This window comes from Rhea americana, unplaced genomic scaffold, assembly GCF_003343005.1.
Source record: "Rhea americana isolate MKP2758 unplaced genomic scaffold, rheAme1 scaffold_97, whole genome shotgun sequence".
NCBI classification, from domain to species: domain Eukaryota; kingdom Metazoa; phylum Chordata; class Aves; order Rheiformes; family Rheidae; genus Rhea; species Rhea americana.
The window spans coordinates 3,091,792-3,102,897 of record NW_028187166.1 but is presented as its reverse complement, the minus strand read 5'-3'; the positions used below and the strand labels follow the sequence as shown (position 1 = coordinate 3,102,897).

The 11,106-nt window shown below is 40.8% G+C and overlaps 1 protein-coding gene across 1 annotated transcript in view; it reads left to right on the top strand.

Moving 5' to 3' along the window:
* The first annotated feature begins 1,303 nt into the window (after nt 1–1,303).
* The window catches only part of GPR107 (G protein-coupled receptor 107), a 42,316-nt gene continuing 32,513 nt past the window's right edge, over nt 1,304–11,106 (top strand). Inside the window, exons 1-6 of the mRNA XM_085325381.1 lie at nt 1,304–1,442; nt 6,797–6,922; nt 7,807–7,857; nt 8,080–8,168; nt 9,092–9,258; nt 11,038–11,072. Coding sequence (XP_085181507.1) covers nt 1,332–1,442; nt 6,797–6,922; nt 7,807–7,857; nt 8,080–8,168; nt 9,092–9,258; nt 11,038–11,072 — 579 coding nt within the window. The 5' untranslated portion in view covers nt 1,304–1,331. The remainder of the gene's footprint in view (nt 1,443–6,796; nt 6,923–7,806; nt 7,858–8,079; nt 8,169–9,091; nt 9,259–11,037; nt 11,073–11,106) is intronic.

Genomic DNA, 11,106 nt, shown 5'->3' with positions numbered 1-11,106 from the left:
TCTGTCTTTATTAAGCGTATCAAAGGAAAAGGGGGAGGGAGCAAAATTTTAAGAGATAACACCTCTGTACAAAGATGTGACCTTTTGCTTATTATAAAGGTCAAGACTATCGATTTTTCTCAACCTGTTCACCCTTTCCTCTATTTTACTACCCACTCATTCCAATCTAGTAGCTCACTAGGATCTATATGGAGAAACTTGCACAGCTGCTACTCCATACACTGAAGGGGAAAATCAGAATCCTTGAGTTTTAGGAGCTGGTGTGTCCTACAGAACTTTCTTTTGAAGAATTATATTTATTTACATTGGTAGTTTCATATATATATATTTATATATATAAAGGTTGATAGTTTCAAAAAACGTTTAGCAATGTCTTAGCTTAAAAAAACATTTTAATTGCCCTTTTCATGCCCCATTTGCTTCTTGTGTTACCATCAATTTGAGGAGCAGAAGCTACTGAAGATAGGCTCTATTTGTTTGTTCTTTAATTCTAAATGGGACTACAGTTACCACTTTCAAATACTTTTCAAACAGATCAATAGTTTCAAACCCATTCTAGTAAGGAAGCAGAAAACCCTTTCATTTATGACTTTTTTTGGGGGGGTGGGATTCACGTTTAAAATTAGTATTGTAAATCCAGCTTTAAACAGAAAGGTGGTATTTCTTCAGTTGTGTGGAGTGACTCTCAGACATCTGCTCTCACCAAAGCTCTAGGTGAGAAGCCCGAAGGGGCTGGCCTATCCACTGCTGAGCTAGAAGCCACAAACYTAGACCTACCTACAAAGTATCAGCTGTTGCATGGCAAAAGACTAAAGCGCRCAGGGCTGTGGCCTTCAGCTGGAACTGGGCAAGCTCTGCAAGTGCCTCCCGCTGGACTGGGGCCTCGCTGGAGCCTCCGCAGAGCAGACCCCGTGCAGGCCTGTGTGTGTGTCTGCAGTGCTGCCCCTTTGCAAGGACGGCGAGCGGGGAGGCCGAGGGCCGCCCTCGGRGGTGTGTGAGCAGGGACACGGAGGGCGGCTGCCACGGTCCCCCCTTCCCTGAGGTGACAGGGCCTCCCCGGGGGGCAGCACCGGGGCAGGGCGGTGCCGCAGCAGTGCCCATGTCGAGCACGCCCCGGAGCGGGGAAACGGCCGGGGAGGCCCCAAACTGGCGCTGACTGGTCCCAGCCGGCGGTGACAGACCCCGAACCGGCGGCGGCTGGTCCCAACCGGCAGCGTCAGGGCAGACGGCGCGGCCCCGCCCCCCGCCCCGGCCGCGGGTCACGTGGCCCCTCCCCGCCCCCTTTGACCCCGGAAGTGGGGCGGGAAGAGGATGCTGATGCTGGAATAAACATGGCGGCCCGCGGCGGCGGCGCTCCGCTGTGGCGGGTCGCGGCCGTGCTGGGGCTGGCGCTGCTCTGGGCGGGCCGCGCTGCTGCCCGCGTCCATCACCTCACCCTCAAAGTAAGGCCTGCGCAGGCCCCGCCGCCTCGCCCCCCGGCAGCGCGGGTCTTCCCCCGCCCCGCCCCGGGCCGCGGCGGGGCTGCGCYGGGCTTCGCCCACCCCCTGGGCCGGGGCCTCTGCCTTCACCTGCCGCCTGYCTCCGGCGCCCGGCTCCTCCTGCGGCTCGTTGAGCCCTCAGCCCGCCCTGCCGTTTGGTTCTGCTGCTTCTGCTATCCTTCCCCCTCGTGTCCTCTTATATGCATCTCGTCCCCTGCTTTTGCACCTGTCTGTTTCTTAGTCCTGAGGAAAAGTGTGGAAGTTCCCCAGAAACGCAGTGGCTCAGGGGTGCAGATCCTTTGTGCCCCGCTGATAGCGAGAGGGAAAGCTCTGTGGTGAAGAAGATGTCGTGCTTGTTTGTAAGGGTGGCGGGAGGCTTTTGGATGAGTTCTGGGCTTGCTTTGAACCTGTGTCCTGTAGTTGTCTTTCAGTCCTGATGCTGGTTACACAGCCCTGGAGGACAAAATGACTTGTTTTACCAAAGTGCTTTATTTGTGGTAATCAAGTGATAATTAGAGCTGGAATCAGATACTGATGTTGACAGTTTTCTTAAAATGTACYGCTTCTGGTGGTACCTTGAATATGCTGGTCTTGTATCTGTGGTTAAGAAAAAGTAGTTATTCAGGGTGCTTGAGGTGTAGTGGTACAGATGGTGGCAAAGACCTGCAACTCTGGACTGCTGCTGCCTGTTGCRTTTTTGATGAAAAGCTGCGCCCTGGTTATGAACTGAGCCCTTTGGGGTGATGCTTGTCAAGGGTTTCTCTATAGTTCATGAAGCACTCTGTGGACCTTTCACCATAGGAGTGTTGTTTTGTTTGTTTGTTTTTGTCACTGACGGGAGCTATTTTGTTAATAGAAACACCAGAAACTAATAAAAGTTGTATACACTTTTCCTAGTAGTTTAGGGAGGGTGTGAAAACTTTCTAGGAGCCCCTCTTCAGCCTTTGGAATGYAGTGACCAACAGGAAAACATCCATGATTTGTCTCTAGGGAAGTTTCCAGAGTATGTAATTGCCTAATGCACAGCTGCGTGAATGTTATTTTACTTCAGAAAAAGAAAACTCCCCTCCAAAGCAATAAATTAAGAGAGTTGTACTAGTTATGTTATTGTTTTGAGGAACTTGTGACCAATAGCTGAATGCTGGAAGAATTTCTCTTGAGGTTATACCCTTCCTTTCTATTAAAAAAAGAAAAAAAAAATCCAGATGGCCTTGAGCAAATGTTCTCAGCAGCAAACGTGGCTTCTAGTTCCTGTCATGGTATCTYTTAACTACCTAAAGTGGTTGCTAAACCTAGTTTGCTGATTTTTGTAATTAGTGGAATTGGGATATGGATTTAGCTTTGCAAGTATTTTGTGAGTTATAGCACTGACTTAACAGACACCRAGGAAAGTAAAAGTGCTTAATGCCTTTGTCAACCTGCTGTATAAACATGAGTTTAATTGTCAGAGTGCAGTCTCTCCATTTCTATTGCATATGCTGGTTTATAGTGTTTGTGTAAACATCAACCTCCAACAACYTACCCTTTTACAAGGAAATCTCCATTCCAGTGTTCTTGCTATTGGCTCCTTGCTTTTAAGTATGTTTTGATGCTGTGCCAAGCTACAGGCCTCGGCTTTGAGTGTGTGTTTGATTTTAGGCTTCCTCAAACAAGCCGTTATTGTTAAGTTAGTTGGAAAAGCCTTGTTCTCSAGTCTTTGTAATTAACATGCTAAGGTGAAACTTTCTTTTCTGTTGGCAAAAAGCAAGCCAAAATCTGAGTAGTTTGRGTGGTTTCTTGTTCTAAAAATAACTTTTTTTGTATGTTTTAATAAACATGGAAAATGATTTATTTCTCCAAGGGGAAAAAATGATTTATTTGAATCTTGCTGTTAGACTAACATGTCATCAAGGAAGATTTTTCCTGGGTAGCCTGTGTTATCAGCTTCATTAATTGAATGTGGTGTCCTTAAAATAAATAAGAGACTTTTTTTTTTTTTTTTTTAAGGAGTTTTAGAAGACTCACGGTAATTTCCAGAGGTTTCCAGAAATAACTGTCACTCCAACTGTTTCTTTTAACAAAATATGGAGTATGCTGATTATGATCTTTAGGCTTCTTAAACAGTTTGGATTTTCCTGTGCTGTAAAATATTTCACTATTATATTATGGAACTGCCTGATAATGCGACAGTGTCTTGCGCTGCATAGACAGGAGTCACTTAACCAAGCAGCAACTTTATGTCTTAACAGTCAAATGATAYAATATGGGGCCTTATCTTTTGCATAATTGCAGGGACAAACTGCTTCAGAGAATGGGGAAGTTGATCTAAATGAGGCCTTTGTCAGAAAAGCAGTTAAACTTAATGCTAGTGAGTAGTTGAACTTGCAGGTTTCCAGTGATTTGTCAAGGGGAACTATCCAAGTGTAGCAGTTTGTGGTGTTAGCTTGATTGAAATGCGGTATCTTTGTTTATTGGCTTCCAAGGGGGAGAGGTAAAACCTCTCACTTTGTGACATTGCCAAGATTGCCATTTCATGTTAAATTATTATTTGGAGGCTATTTTTAAGTTATGTATTATGTTTTTTTTCTGCTCATAAATGCTTCTGGCCTTTTTATGTTGGTAGGTCTCAGGCTTCAGTTGCTCAAGTTTGAAAGAGTTTTAAAATCATCTGTACTGGTTTTACATAAATACATCATAAAATTCTAACTTCTTTCTAGTATATAGGAAAATTTAGTCCATGTAATAAGCATTATCAGTTAAAACTATCACATTACTAATGTGCTCCCAATTGGATCTTKACTAAAATGTCAAAGAAAGTGATTTCTCTGCCCATCCTGGACTATGGGCCTGAGATACTATTTTTCTTTAATCTCATTGAGAGAGTGTAGGATCACTTTTCATCCTAAAGGAGTGAAAGAATCAGGGAAAATTTTTATGAAAAATAACTGACCATTTCCTGTATGGGTCTGAATGTAATCTGTTAGTGATCAGTCCCAGATCCTCTGTTCTTACAGAGGCAGRCTTAGTTGTTGAATGCATCCTGCATAAATTAAAATTCAGCATATGCTAACAGCTCAGTATTTCTGCTTCTCTGTACTGGTTCACATCTTTGCTGTAAATGTAGATCAAATTCTTCTGAACTAAGAAGCTGAGTGATTATAAATAAARGCCAGATTTTTCCAACCTGTTAAGCCTCTTGTGAGAGTGAGACAATTATTAGCAAGGCAACATCTTGAAGCTGTCAATATGTGGAGCAATAGAGGCTCTTGGAGGGAGTGTTGCTGCTTGTCCAYAAGCAGTGGCTGTGTGTGGGATCATGTAAAGCTGAAGGATTTGTGAACTAAATCTGTAAACACTAAGCACTTAAAGCTGTGATAAAACCAGGGAAGAAAGTGTATGAATTGTCTTGAATATCTCTTGGTGGGGAGCATATTAGTGAACCTGTGTAGTATATGATCTTGAACTATATAGCTTTTGCAAGTACTTTGAGTGAAGCAGCTGACTCTGGTTATGTTTACAAGGTGTAAAACTCTAAATGGCAGGATAGCACTAATCCCCACAGCCTCCGTCAGCCAGGCAGGTGCCTCTTTGTCCAGATGTGATTAACATATACCTGCCGTAGTATCTAAAGAGCTAGTATTAATTCTACAGTTTGAACGAGAAATTATTTTGATAGCACTACTGAATGAACCAGATGGACTCTTGTTTCAAAGATGTAAATGACCCAGAACCYAGAGAGAGTGCAGCTCTGTTAAACAAAACATCTGCTGTGAGCCGTGTGTCACCAACATTTTTTTCTCCTCTGAGCATTAAGGGAACCGTCTGGTTATTTACAAGGTGAACTTAATTCTATTAGGACTATCTCTTATTACAGCTAGACTACAGGTTAGTTGTGTCAGGATTAATGTTCTACAGTTAAGGTCTGTGATATGTATTATGTTATGTATAGGGAAAATTTGATGGAGAATTATCAAAATTAATACTGGGGATGAGGGAAGAGAAGATACAGCTTACTATTGGAGTTAGCTTAGTCTTCTAGTACCTGGTCCAGAATAGTCTGTTTACATTTAGCAGTTGTTTTCTCTGCTTAGAGTATTCTGTAATCCAGGTATTTCTTCCTTTATAAAAATTATGACACTYAACAGAAGCTTGATACTGCAGGTATTCGGTATATTCTTTCTGGTGAAGGAAAAAGATCTTTTGACTTTCACCTGTAACAGGTGCGAAATAGAGATAGCAAGTTTAAGCGACTTGTAAAAGTGCTTTAGCTTGAGTTTTAAATATGCTTTTAAGTTTTTTTTTGTTCTGCTCCTTTCCTTCCCATTAATGATCCTGTAGAATTGAGGGCCCAAATATGTACCTACTTGTTGATTGTATGAATGCCAAGTAGCAAAGGTATGACCTTTCTTCATCTGATATGGCAACTCTGTGTGTAACCTTTAGTGCTTTTCATGTGAGATCCCTCATGGCCTGTGCAGCAGGTGGGGATTTTTGCTCTTCTAAAAGCACAGTGTACTTGATCCCTTTTCATGCCTTGTGCAGCTAATAAGGGATCAATTTCTGCAGTACTTCCATCTGAGAAGGTGGGAAACTACACCACAACCAAAATGGGGAGTAGGTGAGGCAACTGGATTTCTAATGTTACAGCAAAACTAACCCAAGCTTTTGTTTGTTTATCCTGTTTACAAGAGTGCACTTAGTTACATTCAAGTGATAAGTAAAGGCTTTGCTCAAAATCCTTTGGAGGAAACAGACTACATAAGGAATCTGTCCCATGTTGTACACAGTTTTCCATATGTTAGGTGCTTAACAATCCAAGCATTGATCCTGCCTAAAATATGAGATCTCATGGAGTGGTAATACACTGTGATATTTGTTACAATAGCCAAAACTCACTCTCGATTTGATAAGTGCGTTGTAGTCAACTATTTCTTCTTTAGTCTGCCAGTGTCAGTTGCTAGGTTTCRAAGAGTGTCTGCCTTGATTCATCTGCAGTTCCCTCTTTTTTGAAGCAATACTCTATTTAATCAATAGTGCCAGAAGTTTARCCTTCTTCAGACTCTTTTCTTTTGTCTCTATCAGGAGTATAGCCAGGTAATTAACAAAGACGTATTTAAAATTTTTGTCCAAGTTATTGGAAGAGTTGATTGCTTCCTGTGAAGTAGTTGGATATGTCTTACAGTATTCTAAAGAAATTTGCTCTTGGGTTGCTCGGATAGATGTTTTGAGTGATACTTAAATGTCAGTCTCTTGTCCTCTCTTCCTCCTTAATTGCTGCTGCAGGTGACTGTGTAAGTAACTGTATGTAACTGTTGTAAACTATCTTTCTTTTCTCTTAGGATGATGTGAGGCAGAAAGTGCACCTGAATACATTTGGCTTCTTCAAGAATGGTTTCATGAAAGTCAATGTCAGCAATCTTTCACTGAAGCCACCTGCAGGCTCTGATGACAAGAGTAGCTCAGCAGTAAGTTACTTCATAAGCCCAAAGTCTGTAGTAAGCTTCCTGTAAAATTGCCTTTACACTGGTTGTTTTAACTTACTTGAGGTGTTAGCTCTTAACTGGTGCTGCAGTTGGCTCTATTTSCCATTGTTAGCCATTTGCTAGGATATGTTTATTGTCAGCTTTATCCTTGRGTGCTACCTGTTCTATTTTAAGGAGAATCTTTAATTTATCAGATTCTCTACTGAACTYGCCTGAGGAGTCTATGCCTATATATAGCCTGTATTATTTAATATTTATAGGTTACCTAAGCAGTCCTGTGGTGTGGGATGATCATACTGGTGTCMTGTTGTATTCCAATACAACTTGTAACCATTATTTTAACAGGTTCCTAGTACAGTGGTTGTCCTCTGATTTTTTTTTTAGATAACTTTTACATTATTGAGTACATAGCGTATTGTATTAGTGATTTTTAATAAAGATACTGAAATACCAGGGTAAAACAGATCTATGTTCTTATTTCTATGCATATGTCTACTTTTATTACAAAACATATTATTTTTTTCCTCAAGCAAGAACATTAGGAAGAGAAATAAAATAACAAAGCTGCAAGGAACCAGTTCAAGGAGGAACCTGGACTGGTTTGAGCTGAGCTCTAGGTTCATTGGATTTGAGCCAGATGTACTTTTTATTCTTAGTTGATATGAATGAAGCAGTGACTTTGTTGCATTGGAATAATGTTCTCTGTCTAATTAAGCAGTGAGACAAATATCTGGTTTCTTCCTTAAACATAAGTTAGTTTGTTTCAAGAGCAGTATCTTCAACTCTTTCAATGGTGGCTTGACTTCTGGTATTGGGAGGATCTGAGCTATTTGAATTTGATAGATTCTTCTTAATTTGCCTTTTAGGTAGGATTCAGTTTGGATCGAACAAGGAATGATGGATTCTCTACTTACCTGGTAAGAATAAAGCATGTGGACTTTCTTYGCTAAACTGGAGACATCTTGTAGTCTGCCTTACTCCAGGAATGGTAGGAAAGAAAAAAGGGCTATAAACCTGAGAATTTTATTAAGGATGATTCAGTTTTATAGCTTGCTAGAACAGTAACCTCTGCCAGCGAATGAGCATGCCTCATTTGTTAACAGGAGGGCACTCAAAAAATGTTTTGGTTACGTTGCCAGGATGAAGAAGTGGATTACTGTATTTTGAAAAAGAAACCAGAGCAAGATGTTTCAGTTGTAATCTTACTTCTGGACTTCAAAAAGGAAGTGTGAGTAAATAACGTACACTATCTTTAGGTTATTTTTGTAGTTGAAGATTGATAAGTCCTTTTTTTTTTTTTAGGAGCTTGGAAAGCTGCTGTGCATGTAGTTTTATTCTTAACAGGTTATGTGAGAGTAGGGTACAGATGACAGTGAAAAAAAATCTAGGATATAAAGTGGTTCAAGAATGCTTGTTGTATGTTGGAKGGATAAGGGAACATAGGACATGAGTTATGCCCTAACAATTACTGCTGAAGACATGAACTTGAAGTCCCAGGTTGCATCTGCAGCTCTTGTTGTGAACATGCTGTTTGATTCCTTGTCTTGGGTTACTTCTTTTGTGGAAGTACCTTCAAGGCTAACAGCTTTATTTGAGTTTATGTGAAAACAATGTTCCTGGTTATCAAAGGTAAAGAAACTTACTTTTCTTTGGCTTTGCATGTATTTGACATAATTGTGTAGTGTCACTTCTACAGTCGTCAGTTGAACAGCAGGCTGCTGTAAGTCATGGTCTGGTGTTTTTCCTCTTCTCAGTGGTAAAAGAGGAACTCAAGACACTTAACTGTATTGTTTTGAAGACTAAGCAAGGTAATATTTATACTGTTTACACTTAACTTCCCTATGCATGAAATGGATGAAGTTGGGCTCCTAATTTCAGACTTGAAATTACCCCCTGACGACTGCTTAATTCTTACACTGATCAAACAGATCTCGCAGGATATCTATCTTAATGGTACTCAGGAGAGGAAACACTCAAACTTATTTCCCCTAGCAGCGTCCTTTTTTTTTTTTTTTTTTTTTTTTTTTTCCCTAAGGTAGTATTTTAATAAGAAGTTGTTTTTTTCCTTTGCTGAGAATTTGTGGATTATGACAGCCTCTTTAAGGATGTTGATTTACTTTCATTTTGTTCAAAAACTCTTTGTTCATTTAGTGTGAAAGTACGGTTCTCTGCAGAAGCTGCTGCCCTGTTACCTAAAATTTCATTCGTGTCTGAGGAAAATGTTACTGCCTTGATTACCAAGGCTCCCAAAACTACCAAACAGAGCAGTGATTCTAGCAAAACTTCTGTTGAGACGAAACAAAATCCAACCAGTGAAGGTAAGTCTGCTAAACCTGACCTGTATGTTCTCTCACTGCTAGTTTTTGGTTGATGTGCATCCAAGTGTGCTGTGGTCAGGTTCCAGGGTCCCTTTAAGCTACAGTTTGACATACAGTCCTGTGTATACCTGTACATGGCATTACTCTTCAGGCTAGTCTGTCATATTTGGTGAAGTGCAATGTGTATATTCAYTTCCGTTCATTCAGTAAAGGCCTAACAAGATGGTCAGAGACCTATGGTATGTGACCTATGAGGAGGGGTTGAGATAACTGTTTCTTTTCTCTGATGAAAAGAAGGCTATGGGGGAATTTTATAGCAGCATACAACTACTCAAAAGAAGAGTTAGATGAGCGGTGGAGCCAAGCTCTTCAGTAGTGCCAAGCTGCAACCTTTGGCTGTACCCACTTTGTTAAGTTTTGGGTAACTCAGGATGTTAGGAAAAACGTCATTCCCTAGGTTGTTATTACACTACTGTAGCAGGTCACACATGGAAGTTGTAAAATCTCCATCTTTTGGCGGTTTTAAACACTTGGCTAAACAAAGCCAGCACCAGCCTGATCTAGCATTGACAGTAGTCCTGCTTTGAGTGTGAGGCTGAATTAGAGACCTGTACAGGTCCTTTTCAACTAACATTTCTGAGTCTGATCTTCCTTATCTAAAGAGAGTCAAAATCAAGTCTGTCACTTAAAAGTTATGGGGAGGGAAAAGCAGCTATACCAATAACCTTTTGTGGAGGCGTGCATCTTTGACTTGCAGACCAGCAGAGGAAACAATTTGATAATCTTTGATCTGATGGGATTAGCTCTAAACGATTCCTGTTATCCCTTCCTGGAAGAGTTCAGTAATGTAGCAGTCTGATCTGAAATGGGGTTTGAAGCATCTGTCTTACTGTGTCATGTTCACAAGCTTTGATGTAAGGGAAAATAGAGTATGCTTTCTCATTTTGTACAGCTGTTCTAACAAGTCAAGAGCTAAAGCTGCCTGTCACTGAAGATAATTGATTTGCAAATCTGACAGGTCTGTTTTTGCTTTTTCATGCATTAGGAAGTATAGTATTCACATTGACAGTGTGCTGACATACAAGAGCCAAGAGCAAAGCTTAAGTCTTGAGCTTTTGCATCTCAGTAGGATGGAATGACCTTATGTCTGGAAAGCTTCTTATAGGGTTTGTTGAAGTGAGGCTATGAACTTTATATACTGCTTAATCAAAGTCTACCCATCAACCTAAATTCTTCAAGTTCAGAACAGATCTTGACTGASCAAGTCACTTTTTCTTTTCTTTTCTTTTCTTTTTTTTATTATTATTACTGGGGCCTTGCTTAGAAGAGCTAACTTTTTCCTTTCCAAGGGCTTCCATGTGTTTGTCAGGACATGTGTTAATGTGCAGATTAACATTTCTCAGTAATAACATTAAAAGTCATACAGCTGTGGACTAAAACAAAATGGCAGCCTGCATCTGATGTAGGGCACACTTCCATGTTGCTTTTATTGTGGTTGAATGTAATGGAAAGATTCCTTGGCTAAGGATTTGTGGAAAGTGTAATAGTAGGGAAGCCTATTTTAGCATTCATTCTGAATTAATCCTCAAATGCAGTTGAGGGAAGAGTCCTGGGAGAGTAAGGAGGTACTGGGGAAGAATTGCTGTTAATGATTATCTAGGAAACTGCCACGCAGAGAAGAGTAGGAGGGCTTTAGTATTAGTAATTTAGGAAAGCTGGTAGGCTGTAAGAATGTCCAAGCACAAACACTAAATGTGCCATGAATGCTTTTATCTCTAGATAAGAAGTCCAAACGAAGTACAACATCCTCTCAGGTAAGAGAGAGTATCTGCTTTTCTCTTTCAGAAA